Here is a 24,438-nt window from a genome sequence, read left to right on the forward strand (position 1 = left end):
TTATGGAGAACTACATGCATTCATATATACACAAGGTTCATTTGCTGAATTTGTAGAAATTAAAGTGTTCTAATCCATTTGAGTTGCTCATTTCCAATATCTAATTTGTGCATGCATGTATTCTCCATGCTTGGATGCCATCCACCTAGGGGATGCATAGACTGGAACTGGTAGATGGATGCATGCTTGCACATGCTACTTGGACCATCTCTACATGGTTCAGATTCATGAGTGTTTTATGTGCACATGAAATACATCTAGCATTCGTTTCATCCATTTTGGGATTTCTACCTTGGTTTTATCTGGCTGGTTCTTTGAATCAGATTTTCTCTATCAATATTCAGTATTGGCATGACCCAAGTTAGTGCACTTTCCAGGCTCGGATTGATTCACATAATAAAATCCTCTATGCTCGACATGCTGATCAGAGGAACACAACATTTCAACGGGTCCTACAAAATGGTGCGGAGTTTGAGAGGGAAATCCATGCAATGCTACTGAGGGCCAATCTGATAAAGTATGACTACACCAACAGGGGTGCAAAGAAATTGTGATATTTTTCAAGTGGTGGTATTTGTTCGCTGCGTTGCTAAAGAATTATCAAGGAATATCCATGTAGATTGTCTGTTTTTGGCTTGGGGAGTTTGGTTTCACTGAGGACCATCTGATTCTACTTGCATGATGATCTTCCTCTTGTGAAAAGACAGCTATGGGATATAACAGATTTTGAATCGAGAAAATTTCGTTGAATTCTTGGTTGGTTGGATTGAGCAACAGATCTCATTCCTAGATTAGAATTGCATGGACCCCTCTGCAATAATTCTATCTTTATTGTGGGGTTTGCTCGCTGTCTTACACACTTGGCTGGAATCGAGTTTTGGTGTTCTATTGCAAATTTACCAGGGAGTGTTGTTCCAACTGGATTCCAAGATTCAAATGTATGACTTAAGATACTTCGTTAGTTGTGATATTTCCTAAATCTTTATGCTGGCTTTTTTGCCCCATACATAATGTGCAAATGTGGAAAGCTGCATGTATCTCTTTGCAATTGATTAAATCTGTAGTTTTCAACAACATTTACTGTTCGGACATTTTATAGTCTCAACTGGCTTGTGTGTGTGTGTGAACTGATAGATTTAGCCTGTTGTTGACTCATAAACGACCTAGTTTTAGAACTCATTTTATTTAACAAGCCGTGCCCTGAACATGAGCTCCTTTGATTGGTTTAGCTCATTAAGTTCATATATACATATCTTGCTCATAACGCTATATGGTTGCAGACTATATGGTAAATGGGGCGAGCTTTAGTAAGAGATTGTTTTTAAATCTTATAATATGTCAACAATATATACATAATTAAATTTAAGCAAAAGCCATATATATATATATATATATATATATATATATATATATATATATATATATATATTGTAAAAGAACCTAGGACTTAAATTTTATTTGAGGGTTTGTTTGAATGCCACGGATCTCAGGTCCAAAGATTTGAAAGGGCAGGATTTGATGTCCAACCGCTCCCCATTAGATTTCAAATTTATGGCACTCTATTCTATATTTCACAAAAGTAAAGATCTCAAATCCGAGGTAGCATATAGTGTTTGCAAAGCCCAGGATTTTACTACCATACCAGCACCACATCATCATGCCTGTAATGCATCAGATCCTCAGATCTACGATCCGAGGCATTCAAATGCAACCTGAGTGAATGGTCTAAAGAAGGCCCTCTATTTCTATTTTTGGGAAACCTAGGACTTATATTTTACTCTAGAAAGTATTGGTATCCTTTTGGGCATAGTGAAAAAATGGGTCTCTATTTATATTTAAAAATTCTTCCCCAAAATCGCTTCTCAATTTTGTAAAACTAAACAGCATGAAATGATGGAAGCTTGACTTGTGGATTTTAACTGCTGCACCATATGACCTTTTAATATGTTCATGTAAGATCCAGTGCGTATTGTCTGGCAGGAGCAGTTAGTGCAAATCACCTTATGTTGGGACGTTGCAAGTTCGAATCCCAATGGTATATGGTTGTATACCTGATAGGAGTCTGCGTAACCCCAGCTCTGTAAAAAAAAAAGATCCAGTATGCACGTGTGTGTGTACACGTGCACTCATGTGGAACTTGAAACCAGGGTGAAAACCACTTAAGCCAGTGACGAACATGGAGAATTTGGGAGTAAATGAAAAAGTTGTGTCAAAATCTTTGAAAACTCTCTACATTAGCCTTCAATGTTACATAATTACATTAAAGTTACCGACTCATAAGGGATGAACAGAGTGAGGCCCTTCTAAGAAAACAAATTGAGACAAACTGATTTTCTTTTGCTTTTCCATCGTCATTGGCGAGCTAAGAAATCAAACACCAAGAAACGTCGCTCGGCTTGTCAAAGCCAGATATTGCATGCCACAAATCAATGCAGTGTTCCTTCCTACACGTGATTTTTTTTGACAATCCCAAGATTTGGATCACGCCACACTATTTATACCAACCAGCAAGAAGATGCTTCAACCCGAAACAACAGAGACACGATACGGCCTGCAGTAATGCATATACATATACAAATAAATAAAACTCAGATGACTGATACGCGGACCGAAACATGAGTAGCACGAAAAAGAATACCTGGAAAATGAGTAGGCGAATGCAGAGAACCGTTTCTGTACATTTACCAAATCGGTTCAGGAACAAGTTGACAAGGTTCATGTCCTTGGTCCCAGTCAACAATCCAGTTTGTGGATCAAACCTGCAAGAACCAACGTATCACCTACTCATCTTATATAATGGCAATTAGTTTCAGCTACATAGCATAAGAAAGCAAACCATTTCACGAAAAAAATTTGCATGATAATTACCTTGGAAGACGATGTCGTGGGCATGGAACGATCTTAAAAAGCTGTCAAGAAACCCCGCAAAGTGGGAATTTAGATGCAAACAATGAAATTCATTCCATTCTGCAACTAACAAACAAACAACAGAAAGATAAAATGGAGGAATACCTGAGCACATGAGTATAGGAAATTTAGAACCTCAGGAAGAAAGAAAAGCAAGAGAGTTTCACTGCAAAAACATACAGAATCATGTTTAGACAAAAAATACATAAATAATAAAAGAAAAAATTAAAAAATGTTAAAAATAAGGAAGAAAACATATCGAAAATGTAAAAAATAAATAAAAACAGTAAAACTAATTGATAATATATCAATATGATAAAAAAAGCCATATTTTACCTATATTATCATTTGCTGAATTTACAGTGATAATATCATAATGTTTTGAAAATATCGCCGATATCTGTGACTATATATATATATATATATATATGGGATAACATTTGCTGTTTTGATCAAATCTGACCCCATGGATGTGTAGGAATTGACCCTTGGATAATATTTTTCCAATGTAAAAAATACAATTTTGAGGGTTGAAAATTTGATACATTATAGGCTATCTCATTACTTGGAAAATCTGACATACACACTGGAAAAACATGATCAAGGGCCGGTTTCTACTAAACCAAACATGCAGATCACATCTGGAAGGTCAAATATGCAAAAAAATAAATGATGTTTCACTAGAGGGTTCCTTACCCATGAGGGTAGCAAACATTATATATATATATATATATATATATGTATATGTGTGTGTGTGTGTGTGTGTGTGTGTGTGTGTGTGTGTGTGTGTGTGTGTGTGTGTGTGTGTGTTACAGAAATGCAACTGAAAGCAGCAAACACAAAAAGACACGCAATTTGTGATTTTTACACAGAAATCATGAGGGTTTTATTCATGTACTATGCAGTACATAATCTGCATACTGGAGATTAAATTGAAGATTCCAAGAAAAGAGTTATAGACTTACAGGCATCCAAGAGTCTAAGGCGAAGGGGCACATTTTTGCAAATATATTGCAATCTTGATGCCAGTTAGTGACATTTTGGTTCAAAAAGACTGAGAGTTTCAATGCTGCAACTACTTGAATCTGGTAATAATAGGCACATAGATCTTGATTTTTCTTAAAAATTGAAAAACAAAGATATGGGAAGCTTACCTGAAATGGCCTAGTATGCCAACCACAGCCAATGTCATCCCAGCAAAATAAGTGTATGTATCACCAACAAAAACTGAAGATGGATACCTAGAGTTTCCAGGTCATAAATAAATATCTTGTTGCATTAGAAACTTTCAGAAGCAAATGTCTAATTGGTGGCATCCAGTTACCAGTTATAAGAAAGGAGAGCCAATGAAGTTGCTAGCAATGGCAGCATGAGGTAAATAGAGAACGCATGTGCCTGCTGATATTGAGGATCTCAGGAACGTCCAATTTGCATCACGTTGTGTATCAAAACCTGTACCGAGACAATGGAGTTATGTTTGTTATGTGCAAAATTTGAGCACCCAGTTTAAACGTAGCTAAATCATTCTTACAGCTGATGCAATAACAATTGTTTGTCCAACTTCAAGGCCATTTAGACCAGCATGAATATTGATAGAGTTAGTGCAGAACACAACTAGAAGTCCCATATAAACTTTATATATCCAACCTGTGCACACATACAACAAGTAAACTCATCAGATAAATGGAAGAATGATTACTAGAAAGATAGCAAACTCAGAGCACTTTGCAAACACATTTCTTAAGATCTTTTAGCATCGAAACTTCAGTGGCAAAAGCAATTTCTAATGACTGAATCATGTTAACGGTAAAATAGCAAAATCAAGTGTAGAAGATCAGTAACTATATTTTGCATGTAGACTGCCAATCACAATCACAAGCCGATAAATGGGCAATTTACTGATTAACAACAATATTGGATATCTTGACTACGCATCTTTAGTTCATCACACACACACACACACACACAGATATATATATATATATATATATATATATATATATATATATATATATATATATATATATATATATATATATATATATATATATATATATAGGGTTAATATTTGGTACCTTTGAAGGCACCAAATTATATGGAACTATTGAGCTAAAAATCATTTGTTAGTTTTTTTTTGTAAATTAAATCTTATGGATGTGATCTACAATGTTTGTTTAGTGGGAAATGAGTTTTAAATCATATGATTGTGACACATAAACAGGTTTTTTAAGGGATTAAAAAAAGAGTGGTCTACAATGCACTAAAATTTCACGACTTATGACTCAAAAAATAATATTTTTTATCGAAATAACACAATCCAAGGCTTGATCCTTAGCAAACAAACCTTCCTGACCACATCTATGCGGTCAGATTGAGTTGATAAAGCTTGAATGTATGATTTTCAACTCAATAGTTCCATATAATTTGGTGCCTTCAAAGGCACCAAATATTAACCCATATATATATATATATATATATATATATATATATATATATATATATATATATATATATATATATATATATATATATAGCTGCTAACCACTTTTCTAGCTAATTGCCAGCTAACCAGGGTTTTCAAGGTTTTTTTTCATGTTTTCCTTAATCTGACAGTACAAATATGTTCGACATGGTCAATTTACTAGGGAATGATACTTGGATCATGTTTTTTGGATGAAAAACATGATTTTTTAAGCCTTCAATATTTATGAAAATCTTAGACCATCAATTTTTAGACTTTATAAAAACCTACCTGCATATCAGAATTGGATGATCTAAGAGTCTATTTCTATAAAATCAAGCATGTAGAGCACATCTGTACAATCAGATTTAAGGAAAACAAGGAACAAACCCTTCAAAATCCCAGTTAGCCAGAAAAGTGGTTAGCAACTACCACCTCTCTCTCTCTCTGTATATATCTATATATAGGGTCACTAGAATATGTTAACTGAAAATATGTGAACTAGAGTGTGAACAAGCATTTCCACACTTATTTTGCAAATCCAACCCTGCAGTTGTATTTGGTGTGATCCATTTGCTAGGAATTGACTGGTGGATCAGGCATTTTCAATGAAAAAAATGTGATTTTTGGATGCTTGAATATTTATGAAAATTCTGAGCCGTTAATTTTCAAGCCTTAAAAGATCCTTCTTATAAATCGTAATTGGATGATCCAAGAGTCTATTTCTATAAAACCAAGCATCTAGATCACATCCGTATGGTGAAATTTAAGAAAAAAAAAACCATGAAAATCTCGGTTCACACTCCAATTCATATGTCCAGTTAACAAATTCTAGTGGCCCTATATATATATATATATATATATATATATATATATATATATATATATATATATATATATCATGTACAGACACAAAAATTTTGATAACTCAAACAATATAGGATATTGGCTATATATTGATTACACATCTTTAATTCATTAGATATATAAATATATATATAATTATACAAACAATTTGATAACACAAATAGTAGAAAAAATAAAGCTTAAATAATTGCCAAAGGTGCAACAAAAAAAATTTACCAACCTCAAAAATGATAAATTTTCAAACATTTCATGCACAGCCACAAAAATTTTGATAACTCAAACAATATTGGATAATGGCTATATATTGATTACACATCTTTAATTCATTAGATATACAAATATATGAATATGAATATATTTATAGAAACAATTTGATAACACAAACAGTATAAAAAATAAAGCTTAAATAATTGACAAAGGTGCAACAACAAAAACTTACCAACCTCAAAAATGATAAAATTTCAAACATTTCAATCCCTTCTGCCATTCTAAATCACAACCCACAGAAAATAGCAAAATTTTCATAATCCAGCCCATCCAGAAGGATAACTTATATAGAAAACTAACAAAAGTTGGTAAATATAGGTAAAGAAACATGAAAGAAAAAAGCTTTTCTTTAAGTATCATGATGGTAACTGTTATTTGCCCTATATTTTGGGTATCATCCAGGTTTCAGAATGATATGCCAATGAATTAACTTTGCTACCAACCTTGTTTTCTGCCACATATGGATAAGACTGAATATGTAGTAATGTGGTTGCAAATTGAAAAAACATCATCCAAATTAAATCAACTGGGTCAGAGAAGGTGAGAATGGTGAATAGAAGGAAAAGAACACACTGATACAAAAACACCCCATCCTAAAGCAAAAAAGCAAACTGCAAAGAAATAGCTCTTTTACCATGTCAGATAAGATATATCAGCAGAAAACTGTTACTGGTAGGGAGCACATCATGAACGCGAAAAAAGATAAACAAACCTCTGATCAAGAAAATAAAGAACAAAGAATCGTATATATATATATATACATATATATCATCGCAAAATAAACTTAACGGAACAAAGATTATGGAAAACATATCATATTCATCCTTTGTCATGTTAAAAAAGAAAGCATTGTGAGAGAAACATCATGATTCAATATGCAAAACTATATTCTATCAAATGAAATAAAATAATATACATGTATTCACTCACCTAAATCTAGAACTTTCAATCCAACATAGGGAATTAGAGGTTTTGGAACCATGATGGTTGTATGACCAGCATATGCCATCAGCAAGGGAAGTGCTGCAAATGATGGTAACAACAATTTTCTGTTTTCATAAATAAACAAAAATAGGCAAGGGTTCCCTCACTTTGTTGGATGGGTGGGGGTAAAGAAGATAGTTCAAGACCATAAAATTAGGTCAGCCACTTGAAACATAGGGTCTTTAACTGATAAGTTGGTAGAGTTAGTAGATGTTATGTGTAGGAGAAAGATGAATAGTTTATGTCTACAAGAGACCAAATAGGTAGGTGAGAAAGCAAAAGTGATAGAACCTTGAGGATATAAGATTTTGTATACAGGTATAAATAGGAATAAGAATGGAGTAGGGATTGTTATTAGTCGTGAGTTTATAGATAATGTAGTTGAGGTCCGTAGGAAGGGTGATAGGATTTTACTTATTAAATTAGTATTAGGTACGGCTATTATTAATATTATTAGTGTTTATGCACCTCAAGTAGGTTTAGATGATTCCATTAAGCATCAATTTTGGGAAGATTTAGATGGAGTAGTACAAGAGATATCTTATGAAGAAAAGCTTTTCATCGGCGGTGACCTTAATGAACATGTAGGTATTAGTAGGGATGGATTTGAGAGTATCCATGGAAGCTATGGTATAGGAGAAAGAAACGAAAGTGGAGAAAGGATTTTAGATTTTGGTTTGTCCTATGATATGATCTTAGCAAACACTTGGTTTAGGAAGAGGGAGTCTCGCCTAGTAACATTTAAAAGTGGGGTTAATATGAGTCATATAGATTTTTTCCTACTTAGAAAGAGAGATAGGGGTTGTTGCATCGATTGTAAGGTTATACCGGGAGAAAGTGTAGCTACACAACATAGAGTCTTAATTTTAGATCTTAGAATTAGAAAATGCCACAAAAAGGATAGACATAGGATAGATCCTAGAATTAAGTGGTGGGCACTGAAAGGAGCTAAACAAAGAATGTTTGTAGAGCAGATAGTTAAGGAAGCTGATTGGTGTCTCGAGAAGGATTCAGAATCAATATGGAATAAGATAGCGGGTGGCATGAGAAAGGTGGCTAAGGAGGTATTAGGTGAGTCTAAAGGCAGTGCACCGCTAGGTAAGGATACATCATGGTGGAACAAGGATGTCAAATAAGCTATTAAGGTTAAAAGAGAGTGTTATAGAAATCTAAGTAAGAGTCGTGATAATGAGAATTTAGAGAAGTATATGATAGTAAAGAAGGAAGCTAAAAAAGTAGTTCGAAACGCGAGGGATAAGGTATATAAGAAAGTTTATGACAAGTTAGATACCAAAGAGGGTGAGAAGGATATTTATAGGCTTGCAAAGATAAGAGATAGGAAATCGAGGGATCTGGGTATGGTTAGATGTATCAAAGATGAAACACAAAGGGTTTTAGTCAAAGATGAGGAGATTAATGTGAGATGGAAAGATTATTTTGATAAGCTATTTAATGAAAGTTATACTGAGGATCTTGGAGACTTCTCCATTCCTTTTCATGAGATGAATCGTGATTTCATGCACAAGATTCAAAAGAAAGAAATTGTAGAGGCTTTGAAGAAAATGAAATCAAGAAGGGCAGTTGACCCAGATGATATACCTATCAAGGCTTGGAAATGCTTGTGTGAGAAAGGTTTAGAATTGTTGACAAATCTTTTTAACAAGATTTGGTGGACAAATAAGATGCCTAATGAGTGGAGGAAGAGTACTTTGATGTCTCTATATAAGAATAAGGGTGATATACAAGATTGCACAAACTATCGTGGTATAAAACTCATGAGTGATACTATGAAACTTTGGGAAAGGGTGATTGAGTATAGGTTGAGGAAGGTTGTCATGATATCGAAGAATCAATTTGGTTTTATGCCTGAAAGATCAACTATGGAAGCTATACATCTTCTTAGACAACTTATTGAGAGATATAGAGAGAGGAACAAAGATTTGCATATGGTTTTTATTGATTTGGAGAAGGCATACGATAGAGTACCTAGGGATGTTCTCTGGTGGACAATGATGAAGAAATGTGTTTCTCTCAAGTACATTAATATAATTAAAGATATGGACGAAGGAGTAGTAACCAATGTCCGTACTTGTGGAGGGGTAACAACCAATTTTTCTATAATGGTTGGGTTACATCAATGATCTTCATTAAGCCCTTTCCTATTTGCTATAGTGATAGATGCTTACGAGATCAATTCAAGAAAATGTGTCGTGGTGTATGCTGTTTGCTGATGATATTGTTTTGATTGATGAGTCTAGAGCTGGGGTTAATGCTAAGTTAGAATTATGGAGACAAACATTGGAAGCAAGATGTTTTAAGTTGAGTAAGAGTAAGACAATATATGGAATGTCGGTTTAGTAAGCAACGAAGTAGTGAAGCTTGGTGAGCAAGAAATACCGGTGGATGACTGTTTCAAATATTTGGGATCTATCATTCAAAAGTATAAAGAAATTGATGGAGATGTAAATCATAGGATAAAGGTTGGGTGGATGAAATGGAAAAGTGCAACTGAAGTGTTGTGCGATCGTAGAATGCCATTGCGGTTGAAGGGAAAGTTTTATAGGACGACAATTAGGCCCACTTTACTATATGGTAAGGAATGTTGGGCTGCCAAGAGACATCATATTCAAAAAATGAGTGTAGCTGAGATGCATATGCTTAGATGGATGTGTGGAAATACAATAAAAGATAAGATTTGAAACGAGGAGATACATAAGAAGGTAGGTGTTGCATCCATTGAAAATAAGATGGGAGAGAATCGTTTACGGTGGTTTGGACATATTCGGCGAAGGCCTAATGATGCTCCAGTTAGAAGGTTGGAGAAATGAGAAAATATATTAGTTAAAAGAGGTCGGGGTAGGCCTAAGAAGACTTGGATGGAGATGATAGGAAAGGATATGAATGCTTTGAACCTCACGGAGGACATGACATTGGATAGAAATGATTGAAGGAGAAGGATTCATGTGGAAGACCCAGAATGATTTTCTTTTTTGGTTCATATCGCCGACCCCAATTGTTTTGGGATGAAGGCGTAGTTGTTGTTGTTTGTATAAATAAACAAAAATAAATAAGAACTTAAAAATAAAAAGATGTCAATTTTGTCAATCAATTCAACGATGCATGCATCATAACATGGTATCACAAATGGTTAAAAACATTATTAACAAGTATCAGGTAACTTACACCCTCCAAGGGACATCAAGGACATCATCAACAAACCCAAGAATAAGCATGAAGCAGATAGAGGCTAATGCTGCATTATACTCAACAAGCCACTGCACAAAGGAATAGAAAATAGGTAAACACATTTGGCAATCATATATATATATATATATGCCATGTCCATCATTAAATCTCTTACTAACTGTATATTTGATTCCATAGGATGATAAACATTGTTAAAAACGCACCTCCCTCGCCCCAAGGCAAGGGCCCATGTGCCTTGAGGTGCATGTAAATAATGTATATGCCCTAAGGCATACGCCTCATAGCCTTAGGGCAAGGCACATGCTATTTTAGTATCGGGTCAAATGGGGGTACGCCTCGATCCTAATTAGGGTCGGGGCCTCCCCCTTTTTCTCTCTCTCGTCTCTCGCTCTCCCTCTCTCGTCTCTCATCTTTTGCTCTCCTTCTCTCTACTGAAAGGAAGAAGAAGACACATGTACTCTCTCTCTCTCTCGTCTGTGTGTGTGTGTTTGTCTCTCTCTCTCTCTTGATGTTGCTCGGTGTATTACATGTGCATGCAAAAATGTGTGTGCTGATCCTTTTGATGTAGTGTTCGGTGAAAAATGGATTTTAGTGCTTTAAATTAGGGGCTTTTGTGTGTTTGTTAATATTCTTGCATTCTTTTGTGTGTGTTTTAATTTTTTGGCATTCTATTGCGTATATAATGCAAAAATGTGTTGGCTAACTCTTTTGATATAGTGTTTGGTGAAGATAAATGGATTTTAGGGCTTTAAATTAGGGGCTTTTGTGTGTTTGTTAATATTCTTACACTCTTTTGTGTGTTTGTTAATTTTTTGACATTCTATTGAGTATATACATGCAAAAGTGTGTTGATTGACCCTTTGATATAGTGTTTGGTGAAGATAAATGATTTTTTGGCATTTATTTCAATTATTTATATTTTAGATATTTTTTAAAGTTTTCAAATTTTTTTTTGAGCCTTACACTTTACGTCTCGCCTCAGTTTTTGGTGGAGCGCTATGCTATGCCTCAACACTTTTCACGACATTGAGGATGCTACAACTTTATGAGAAATTCTTGCTGAGACAGATGCATAAGGCACCAGAAAACAGTTACATTAGTCTTCAAAGTGGTTGGAATTATTTTACAAAGAAGGTACCAACCAACATTCGTTAGAGAAAATATAACATCACTCTGGAAAAAATAATCTTCATCGAGAAATAGTGATCTTTTCACAAAAAGAAGAACGACATACACATTTACACCAGTCACCAGGTACTTACATCAGAATCAGAAGCGAAGTTGAAATGTTGGAATACAATTGTGACAACCAAGTATACAATCCCAAGAACAATACCCAGTGATTCAGGCCTGCAAAAAACAAGGTACCATCAACAAATTTGATCAATGTAGAAATCCTGACAGAATCAACAATGAAGTAAGACCACGCTAATGGCATCTATTTTTATTATTCAGCAAAGTATTCTATTTTTTTATTTCCTTGTCACGTTTAGCTCAACCAACAACAGAATGGATAATAAAGCAAAAAGAAGAAAATAAAAAAGAAACAATTTATTTATCTAGATGAAGTAAATTTACCAAGTCTCCATCTGTAAATCAAACGTTTTTCCCCTTCCAAGTCATTATTGTGAAGAAGAAAAGATAATTCTGTAGGATGGGATGCTATAACATATTTTGTGTAAAATCCTTTCTGAAGAAACAGCATCGTGCTATTTCAAACAAAACGTATTACTGAATTGCAACAAAAGCACTGAAATATAACAACTACAAGCAAAGACAAAATTGGAAAAGTTAAAATATCAGTGAACCATATATGAGAACATTGGAAACCATGTGGTCAGCGGGGTCCGGCGTCTAATCCCGCTGGCGCATGGGGCCTGCCGTTGCTTTTATCACGGTTGGGGCACGTAAGGCTGGGTGGTCATGTCCTCAACTCATAGTTTTACCTCGCAGTGAGGCAGACCCAATAAGCGATCTGGTTCCCAGTGAGGGTTTTCATCGTCATAAAAAAAAATTAAAAAATCTAAAGGGTTCTTTGGATGCCCCTATTTATCCAGAAAACCAGGATAAGCTGGGTATTGCAGTGTGCGCCACAGTACAAAATCCCCACTTATCCTGATCTTCTGTAGAATAGGGTATCCCAAATAAATGTGTTACAACTATAATCTGAACGCAAACATTCAACAATTCCAGTATTATCATAAAAACCAAACTGCATTTCAATATTTTCAACAATTTCAGTAATAAAAAACTGTTATAATTTCATAAAAACATTAAAAATCAAATTGCATTAAAGGAATCATCAAAATTCCATAAAAAATTCGAATTTAAATTCATAAAAAACCAGATTCTAACTACTAAGTCGCTCCAAATGAAGCATGAAATCACAAAAAAAGAAACTAATTTCACGAATGCACACACAAAAGAAACAATTATTAAAAGTTCACTAATTAAATCAACATGAAGAAAAATCTAAAAAATTCAAATTAAATCAAGAAAAACGAGAAAAAGAAAGAGGACCCACACTTTGATCGTTCTCTGGGGAGACCCCCTCTTGTTGATATCGTAACCGAACAAATTCCTCCTCAGGACGTATCGCGAGGCGACCGGAATCAGCGTCAGCGTCAGGTCTGGGACAACACAAGCTCCTGTACATCATTTTTTTTTAATCCAAAAGAAGTTAATGCAAAAGCCCTCTCTAAACTATCAGAGCCAGGTCTGGGACCTAGGGATTATGGATGCATACATCAATTTTTTTGTTTTAAGGGACAACAATTACATACATCAACCACATTAGCTTCCAAAAATCAAAGTGGTAGTTTTGTTATATCCAATTACCATAAATGAGATCATCACCAGTGAAGATGGTGAACACGGTCTCTAGGACATCCTAAAAGGTTTCATGTTTATGTCAAGGCATATGGTACATAGTGGATAAGCATGATTAAAATTTATATTTATGAACTTTGTTCAGAATCAAATGGCCAAATAATAGGGCATATAATAGCTCAAAAGTATGCCATTGCTGCTTAATAAATATTTCTTCAAAGGCAGGTTTTTATACACACATTGTTCTGAATATGTTAAGCAAAATGAAACTCAAAGATTTTTACTATTCTCAAACAATAAGGGGGGAGAGAAATGTTTTTAGCTTGTGTCTGTAAGTATGCGTACCTCCCTTGGAGTAACAAGATAAAAGTTTTCAAATGATGGTATACTAGAGTAGCCAACATAATCACCAATGAGGTTTGCTCTTAAAAAGTTGTCGCTTGATACCACCATTTTCTTTTCAGGACCAAGAACGACCTCCTGATGCAAAAAATAAATAAATAGAAATGGCACTCACCAAGTACTGTTGCAATCTAAATAAAAACCAAGAGTTTCAACTAGCTAACAGATTTAATGTACTATAATAATTGCAAAGGGTCTGAAAGAGCTTGATTTAAGAACAAATCAACAAATTGATGAAATTTTCAATGCTTTTAATTTATGATTATAGTACCAAATGTCAATCAGCTGTGGAAACACTAAGTTTGTGCCATTAGCTCTACAACTGATTGCATCTAGGGAAGCAAACAATACGTGCATATGGACACAAACAATAGAAGAGATAATTTGCAACTGTTCTCATATGAAGCAAATAACTTGAAATTCTATCGGAAGACATGAATCATCAAAAACACAATAAAGGACTTCTTCCTCATTCCAGGAATTATATATCATCATCCATGTCCCAATCGTCGTGGGCATTCAACAGCTTTGGTACCACTATGAAAACGTATTTGACTAACCAGGCATCTTTTTTCTCTATCCAATGAGGACCTGGCTACAAGTATTTTCTGAATAGAAACCCTCCCGAACTAGGTAGTTGATTGACCAGATCATTCAGATCGCATCCTTATTTATCCAAAGTAAGTATTTTTTAAGAACACCTTCTTCCAATTTTCAAATCTTAGAAAGGAATAAGAAGCTAATTGTTTGTTGGGTATCAAGAACTTATAAATCTGTCTACTGACCTACAGTAAATGGCAATGGTTTAGGCAAGATAAGGATCCAGCCAGCCAAGAACCCCTAATGTTCTTTGATGGAGAGGGGCGACTCCATTATAATCTTACATATATGAAGAAACATTAAAGAGTGTGAAGTACATGTTCTCCAAATGTTTCACAAGGTTGGAAAATTGCCAAAATAAAATAAATACAAGAAATATACAACAGAATAAAATAATTACAATAAAGTCATTAAATTGATGCCACTAAGAAAAATCATGAATTTTTTCCTACTGATGCTTCTCGATACTCCAAACAACTTGTATATATCATTTTTAAGTATGCACTTGTCTTTCAAGAACTGCTTGATAAGCATTTCATGAGAATATCCACCACTTGATATTTAGAACTAATAAACTTTGCTTCAGCTTTTGATTCTTTTCTTTTTCAATAGTCATTGATTCTTCTTTCTTTGACAAGCTATGTAATATCTGCAAAATTTCTAAGATTTTTAAATAAATGAAAAGTGAATTTCAGGAATAATGTGGCCATTATTATATTATAATTAGCATTAAGTGTAGATTATATTTTTAATTTGCCATCTCTTGCTAATTATAGTTTAATTGGCATTTATGAGTTAATTGGCATACAATTTCTAATTTAAATTAATTGACAATTATTAAATTTATTTAATTAGGCATTTAATTGTCCATTTGATTTAATTGACATTTAGTGCTAACTATATTGTTAAGCATTTTTATTGGCAAATAATTGTGCACTTAATTAAGATAGTAATTTAAATATAGTTAGAAATTAATTAGCAATTTAAATTGGGGTTAATTTGCCCAAACTGGAATTCGTTGGATCCATGTGGGTTTGGACCCAATAAAGGACCCAAGATGGGGTCGACCATGGTGAGGTGGAAAAAGGGAAGAAAATCAAGAAAGAAAAGGAAAAAAGAATATTCTTGTTAGAAAATCAAAAAAGAAAAGGAAACAAGAATATTCTTGTTAGTGGTAAAGTTGTTGGCCAAGTGGGCATGGTGTTGGCCAAGTTGTTGGCCAAGAAGGCGTGGTAGTGGCAAAGTGGGAGGCCAAGGGAACAAGTGGGGAATATTCCTTAGGGCATGTTAGGAGATTCCTCCCCCACCCCTTACACGATTTTGGCAGGAATCTTACAGAAGACTCTAGAAGATTCCCTCCCCACTAGCTTGGGTCTCTCTCTCTCTCTCTCTCTCTCTCTCTTGGCGCCAATTTGCTTGGAGTAAAGGAGCTCCGCTTTCATGATTTTGGGAGTGGCCTCTAATTAGGCTCTCCCTAAATTTATGAATTTGAGATAGCTCTCAAGTGTGGGGATTTACCATTGAAGGAGTTGTCATTTTTGGGTTTTTGTAAGCTTCAAACAAGGTAGGGGATCCTATACTCCATAATAGTTGTAGGAACTCAAAGCATGCTAATTTGTTTATGTTGATATGCATATCGATTTTGGCTTAGCATATTTATGTTGATTTTAATGCTTATATGCATATTGCCCATGTCGATTTTGGCTTAAAGCATGTTTGTGATTTTAAAATGATTTTGCCTATGTTGATTTTTGGCTTATGGTATTTTGGTGCTGATATGATTGTGATGATTTTAAAAATGCCTATCATATCATGCCCATGTTGATTATGGCTTAGGGTATGATTATGTTGTTTTTTAAAGTGCCTATATGCATATATCCATTTTTTACTTTGAGAATGGTTGTGTTGATTTTAAAATGCATATATGTCTATGCTGATTTTGGTTTTGAATAGGATTGTGATGTTTTTAAAATGCTTATGTATATGGCTTTGAATATGATTGTGTTGATTTTAAAATGCCTATATACATGCTTATGTATATGGCTTTGAATAAGATTGTGTTGATTTTAAAATACCTATATGCATGCTTGTGTATGTTGATTTAAAAAATGCCTGGATGCATATTATGCCCATGTCGATTATGGCTTAGGGTATGATTATGCCTAGATGCATATTATGCCCATGTCAATTATGACTTAGGGTATGATTATGTTGATTCTTAAAATGCCTATATGTATATATCGATTTCTAGCTTTGAGAATGGTTGTGTTGATTTTAAAATACCTATATGCACCCATTGATTTTTGCCTAAAAAGAATGATGGTCGATATGCATGCTTATGAATATTGATTATGCACATATAAATTTTTGGCCTATGAAATGACATTGCTCACAAGATGTATAACTCCGTGAAAACCAAATTAAAATGGAGCACTTCTACCAATTTATTAATGGACTTAGGCCCAAATTTGAAGGAACCAAGTCAGCTCTCCTACATAGAGGAAGCGTACCATCTATAGTAGAAACTCTTGAGGAATTGACTATGAAAGAAAATAGATTGAAGAAGCCTTTCGCTTCAAAAGATGAAGAATTTGTGCTTGCTATGTCAAAGCCCGGTAATTATACTAGAAGCTATAAACCTTATCATTTTATAAAAAATGAGAAAGGAAGAAACCCTAACAACTATGAAAGAAATGAAAAGTGGGGTGACCATGAATACAAAAAAATAAAAAAATCATATGCTATCATTGTTATGAACCGGGACACATCAAGCCATTTTGTCTCAAAAGAAAGAAGGATGATCATAGAAAAGACAAAAGAGTTGCTTCGATTGAAAATAGTGATGTAGACGACCCCAAATGTATTGGCTTACTATCTTTGACTCAACTAATGGAGGTGCTTGTGATCGTTGCAACATTTTTTTTTCCTTTTTTAGGGGAAAGAAGAGAAACACTCGCAAGGTTTCACTTGACCTTTTTGAAAAAGATTTTTAGAAATAACTCGCTTCCGTTTTGGAATTTGTGGGAAAATGGAGAGACGGGGCTCGCTCGTCGATACGAGGTTCAACCGTTTCTAGCACCTTTACTGGGGGTAATTGAACCAAGAATCGAATTCATACATTTGCTATGCCTAAATTTATCTAAGTAATTATTCTAAGTCTTAAATGCACATTGAATCAGGCTTGTGCTATGAATTTGAACTTGAAAATGTGTATGTTTTTGGAAATGTTTCAGAAATTTAGATTTTCCAAGTGATTCCGAAATGGATTTAAAAACATCTTTCGAGAAATGACTTTGAAGTTCAAAAATCGATTTTGAGAATGTTAGAATTTTGAAATGAATTTGAATTGAAAGTTTGAACTTGAAGATTTTGACATTTAATTCAAAGTTTAAATTTTAAAATTTGAAATCTTTATTGATTTGAAATTGAGGATCAAAATTGGAGTTTGATTTCTGAATTGAGAATTGAATTCAGAAATCAAACTTTGGAATTTATATTTGGAATTTCAGGATTTGAAGTTTGAAAATCAAAATTGAGTTTGAAAATTGAAATTTAAACTAAAGGAATTTAAAATTGAGTTTGAGTTTGAAAATTGAGTTCAACTTTGAAAATGGAATTTGAAATGGAAATCAGAGTTTGAATTTGAGAAATCTAATTGAAATTGGATTTAAAATCGAATTTCAAATTTAAGATTGAAATTTCAAAATTAGAACTAGAATTAAAATTGGAAATTGAAATTAAACTTTTGAATTTTAAAAATTTAAATTTAAAAATTTAAATTTAAAATTAAAATTTGAAATTGAAAATGTGATTGAATTTGAAAGCTGAATTGAAAACTAAAAATCAAAATTGGAATTTGAAAAATAAAATTGGAATTTAGAATTGGAAATTTAAATGAAATTTGAATTTTAATTTGGAATTTGAAATGAAAAATTAAAATTGATATTTGAAATTGAAATAAAAATCGAATTTTGGAGATTGAAAGTAGAAATGTGAAATTGGATTTAGAATTGAGTGAAGAAAAACTTGGAATTGAAAATTAAAATTTGGAATTGGAAATTAATTCAAAATCTAAAATTGAAAATTAAAATCAAATTTTAAATTGATTTTGAAGTTTGGAATAGAATTGATTTAAAAATTGAAATAAAAAATCAAAGTTAAGATTGAAAATTGGAAATTTGACTTTGTTTTGAAATTTCAAAAAAAAAATCGAATTTGAATTTGACAATTGAAATTGAAATGGAAATTGAAATCAAAATTGAAATCAAAATTGAAATTATTTTGGATTTTCAAAATGATTTTGAAAATACTTTGAATTTGCAAATGATTTTTTGAAATTGAATTTCATTTTTGAAAATAGTTTTGAATTTAATTCTTGAAAATAAAACTAAATGGAAAATAAATTTCAAAAATCACTTGGAAAATGCATTAAAATTAAAAATGCTTTGAATAATTTTGAAAAATGGAAAATAATGATGCAATTCTACCTTAAATGACGAATGTATTTAAAAAAAATATTTAGAATTGGAATTAAAATCAAATTTCATTCTTTAATAGAATTAAAACAAGATTAATTTTTAATATATTCATGACTATGGTCACAAACATATTATAATTTAATCTTTATTTAAATTCCAAGAAAGAATAAAATAAATTTTTATGCCTTTATAGAATTAAAACAAGATTAAATTTCCATATATTCATGACTATGACTACAAATATATATTTGATTTAATATTTATTTTAGATTCTAATAAAAGAAGAAAATATATTTGAAATATGTTGATTTTTTAAAATGAATCGTATTTTAATAAAGAATAATAATTCTAAGTATTATTCATATTCTGACAATGGTCGTAAATATGAATTTTACTTAATTTTATTTATCCTTTATTAAATGGTGCACGTGTCATTCATATTTTTTCATAATGAATTAAAAATAAAAATAAATACATATATCAATTATGAGAAATTAAAACTAATCTATATGCTCATTCATTCTAAACTAAGCATAAAGTAAATTTCTTATTAATTGAATTATTACAACCCTTAAATTGAATTAAAATAATTAGAAAAAAAATAAAGAGGAAATTCTGCAAAATGAGAAAACCTATTAGAAATAAATGTAGGCTTTATGGATCTTCTTCAATTATTGAAAAATTAAAGAAAATCCAACTTTTAGCCTTTTATGCCCCAAAAAAATAAAGAAAAAACACAAACATATGTTAGAAATTCATAAAATTTGATGTGAAGGTTCCTAATAACCTTAGAAGCATTCTAGAATTGAAAAATGCAGAAAAATATTGGAAGAAAACCCGAATTTGGGGATTTTTATCCAATTAAATCAAGATTTTTCAAAATCTAGATATGCAAACAGACCCTGTCAGAGTATTTCGCATGAATGAAAGTCTAAACCAACTCAATTTGAGCTAAAATTAATGCTATGGATTCCTAACTGATCAGGGAAACATTTCCAATTTATAGATCTTGAAAATCATTTTTAAAACTTGAGATATGATTGAAACATTGAAGATTGAATTTTGAAATTAGGAAATTAGAGTTTTACAGATAAGTTTATGTAATTTTGAAGTTTTAGAGGCTAAACTGATTCAAATTTTTCCAAATTTGTGGGAGGAGTTGATCAATTCAATACAAAAATATTTTCAATTTACAGAATTAAAAAATCAATCCTGGTTTGTATATGGTGACTTCGGAAAGTCACAGTTTTAACTCATGATTTGAACTTGTTACAAAATTTGAAATTCTCTAATCAGTTTTGGTTTTTGACAAATTTGAAATATCAAAATATCTTAAAAAATTATGAATTTTTACATGGATAAACTAGACATTTTGATGAACATTTTTTTCATTTTACAGATTTTAGAAATGAATTCCCATTTGAGAGGAGTCATCTCAACAAGTTGAATTAAGTTATGCGAAATAAAGCAAAATGACAGAGTTCTGATTCTGATTCAGAATGAGATATCAAATGTCTATTAAAATGAATAACATTTCTCAGGGGTAAACTAGAGATAACAATGAGTTAAGTCCAATTTACAGATCTAGAAAATGATCTTCCATTAGGAAGATCCAATCTGATCAAGTTGGCTAAAAGCCTGTGACAAATTTAGCAAATAAATCATCAATCCTCTGATTTTAAATATGATTGGGATTTCAAATGTTAATGAAGTTTGATGAAAATTCACATGAGTAATATAGACATTCTGATGAATATTTGCTCTTTCTACAAATTTAAGAGATGACCTCCCATTTGGGAGATATTAATGTAACAAATTGGTCCAAGGTATGAGCAACACTTGAAGTTGCAAACAGACAGGGTTCCGACTTAAAATACAAAAGAAATAAAAATATTTCATAGAAATTACTGAAAATTTACATGGATGAATTAGATACTAAGATGAACAATTTTTTATTTTATAGATCTTAAAAATGATCTTCCATTTGGGAGATATGATTCAAACAAAATGGATAAAAATTTAAACCATAAAAGTGAGACAATATAACAGGGTTGCAATTTTCAACCAAAATCAGATACGAAAACACTATAGAAATTGTTGATTTTTTTCATGAACAAACTAGACTCAACTCTGAGCACAACACTTCTTCCAGATTGGAGAGATCGTCTTTGGTTAGAGAGATATCACTCCGGCAATCCAATGCAGTTTTACGTCAAATTCGGGCAAAGCAAAATGATAGAGTCTGAATCTCGATTTTTAGAAGGGGTCAAATCAACTTAGATTGATCTGATTTTTAGCATGGATTTCAATAACATATTAATAAATATGCAGTAAAAAAATTAGATCAAATTAACAACTAATTATATACAAAATAATTAAATAAAAAATAAGCCAAAATTGAAAATATCATCTCAACATGAATGAAATAGAATCTCATAAATGAATTGATCAAATGATCAAAACATGAGATTTATCATTCTAGATCATAGATGATGATAAAATGATGTAAAAATAAATCACTTAAACATGAAATTAAAAACATTGGAGCATAAATTGATTTTGATTTTGCCTTTTGAATGAGGAATTTGATCTATTGAGGATCAAATTCCAGTTCTAAATGGCTAAAATGAAAATGCATGAAAGAAATAACAATTCTAATGAATAAAAGAATTACAAATAGAAATTAGTATGGAATTGAGACAATCTACATTGCTATTATGTTGAATTTAAAAGGAAATCACAAGAAAAGAAGAAAGAGAGGGGGCGCAATTTTGAGGATTTGCAAGAAATAAAGAAAGAAAATAAAAAATAAAAAAATAGAAAAGGGGAAATGGAGAGGCCCACCTTGGCTCCTTCCTTCCTTGTTTTAGCCACCAACACCAAACAATGAAAATGAGAGAGAGAGAGAGAGAGGAGTTTCAAGAGTTTCAAGCCTTAAAAAATTGCCCCCCCTAGGGGGGTTATTTATAGCAAGAATTAGGGGCAAAAGGGGAATGAGATTTTAATATATTTTGGAGGTTTGTTAGGGCTGACATGAAAAGGCACATGGGGAGGGGTTGGCACCAAACCCTATGAGATTTTTGTGTTTGTTGCATGGGCAATAATGCCCTTTTGTCAAAATTTTTGACACATGGCACCCTCTTGCAAGAAGGTGCACATGTGTGTCTTTTTGAAATTTTCTAAATGAGCAAAAGAGAGTTTTGTTTGAAAATTTGACACATGGCATCACCTTTTGGATGATGCTCATGTGGGTTTTTAAAAGTGAAGGGGGTATTTTAAAGATTCATTAAAAATCGATTTTGATTTTAAATATTGAAAATGCCAAGTGGCACCCCTCTTTGAAAACAACATTTTTATTTTAAAATTTAAGAAAAAGGAAAATGAAATATGAATAATGAAAAAGGGGATTTTAGAAATAATTGGATTTCAAAAATCCAATCTTGATTTATGAAATCCAAATTGGGCAAAAACCGGATCTAGATTGAATTTTGAGAGATTTTACAAAAATACTGATTTTGGTTTCTGAAATTTCAAAGATTATTTTGAAATTGGGGATAAAAAATGGATTTTGATTTTGGATTTGAAATCCCCAAATTGATTTTAAATAAAAATTGGGTTTTGAAACTGGATCTGAATTGAATTTTGAGAAATTTTGCAAAATACTGATTTTGATTTCTGAAATTTCAAAGATTACTTTGAAATTGGGGATAAAAATTGGATTTTGAATTTGAATTCGAAATCCCCAAATTGATTTTGAATAAAGATTGGATTTTGAAGTTGGATCTAGATCCATTTTGGTATTTCCAAATCTAGATTGAGTTATGAATTGGATCCAGGGTATCTTTCAAAAGGAATTTTATAAAATGATGGATTCAAATCCGAAGTTTCAAAGATTGATTTTGAATTTTAGAATAAAAGTTGAATTTTGAAAAGGATATGGATTCGAGGTTTTGAAAAAGATTGGATCTGGATCTCAATTTAAGGGAAATTGGTTCGAAATGAGAATTGAACCCTAAATATGGGTTTCTAAATAATTGAAAATAGAAAAATCCCCAAATTCGCAATGAAAATTGGGATTTTAGATTTAGATATGGATCTCATTCCCTCGCATGTGGAGGTCATTATAGCAGTCGAAAGACTGCGACCAAGACTCTTCAGTCTGGATTTTATTGGCCAAAACTCCACAAGGATGCGTATGATTTTTACAAGTGTTGCATTCACTGTTAGCAGATAGGGAGTATGTCGTGGCGAGATATGATGCCTTTGCTCCCGATCCTTGTTGTTAAGATTTTCAATATCTAAGGCATTGATTTTATGGGCCTATTTCCTTCGTCATTCAGTAACCTATATATTCTTGTAGAGGTGGATTATGTGTCCAAGTGGGTGGAAGCCGTGATGACCAAAACCAACGATCATAAAGTGGTGCTTAAGTTCATTAAGCACAATATTTTTAGTCGGTTTGGGATGCTACGGGCGATCATTAGCGATGGCGGAAAGCATTTCCGAAATGTGCAAGTTGCTTCTTTATTGAAGAAGTACTCTGTACATCACAAGTTGCCATGCCATATCACCCATAAACCAACAGTCAGGTTGAAGTATCTAATAGAGAGATCAAGAGAATTTTATAGAAGACAGGCGATCCTGACAGAAAGGATTGGTCACAACATCTGGATGATACACTGTGGGCCTACCAGACTGCATTCAAGACTCCCATTGGAATGTCTCCTTACCGCCTGATTTTAGGAAAGGCATATCACCGCCATGTAGAGCTTGAGCATCAGGCATTTTGGACGATCAAGAAGATGAATTATGATTATGATCAGGCAGGGAGAGAGCGCCGCTTGCAGCTAGCTGAGTTGGAAGAACTCAGAAATAATGCATACGAGAGTGTGAAGATTTATAAGGCTCGCATCAAGATATTTCATGACAAACATATCAGCAGAAAGGTGTTCGAGCCTGGTCAGAAAGTATGGCTTTTCAACTCTCGATTGCAACTATTTCAAGGGAAATTGAGGTCAAAATGGAATGGACTGTATGTCATCTTGCAGGTTTTTGTATCTGGAGCAGTAGAATTTCAGGATCCTTGCACTCAGTTCAAATTCACCGTGAATGGAAAAAGATTAAAGCATTATATTTCTGGAGACCCACAATCGAAGGAGTGCGATATAATTCACCTCATTGATGAATGAGGATGGCGCGATGATTGTTGTAAAATAATTAGCATAGCGATTGCTTTTGATTCTTTTATTATTTGCTTTTGTTTTTACTTCCATTATCTTTGATTTCCTTTCTTTTCCATCTTATTGTATATCATTGACAATTTGTCTAATCTTTTGAGCGAGATTGTGTGCAATTTTAGATTTTTGAGGACAAATGGACGTATTGAAGAACCTACAAGCCAGATCAGCAAAAAACAAAGCATCAAAGTGTGCATTG

General features: G+C 32.8%; 1 protein-coding gene and 1 pseudogene across 1 annotated transcript in view; one reads left to right on the forward strand and one right to left on the reverse strand.

Annotated features, from left to right (window-relative positions):
* Positions 1–1,072, forward strand: part of LOC149836125 (COP9 signalosome complex subunit 1-like) — a 73,381-nt gene extending 72,309 nt beyond the window's left edge. Inside the window, exon 6 of the mRNA XM_090010794.1 lies at positions 378–1,072. Within this exon, the coding sequence (XP_089866920.1) occupies positions 378–554 (177 nt within the window). The 3' untranslated portion in view covers positions 555–1,072. The remainder of the gene's footprint in view (positions 1–377) is intronic.
* A 1,202-nt stretch (positions 1,073–2,274) lies between these two features.
* LOC149836126 (uncharacterized) lies at positions 2,275–13,975 on the reverse strand (annotated as a pseudogene).
* Positions 13,976–24,438: the final 10,463 nt, after the last annotated feature.

This window comes from Nuphar pumila, chromosome 6 (genome assembly GCF_984573655.1).
Source record: "Nuphar pumila chromosome 6, dmNupPumi1.hap1.1, whole genome shotgun sequence".
NCBI lineage: Eukaryota > Viridiplantae > Streptophyta > Magnoliopsida > Nymphaeales > Nymphaeaceae > Nuphar > Nuphar pumila.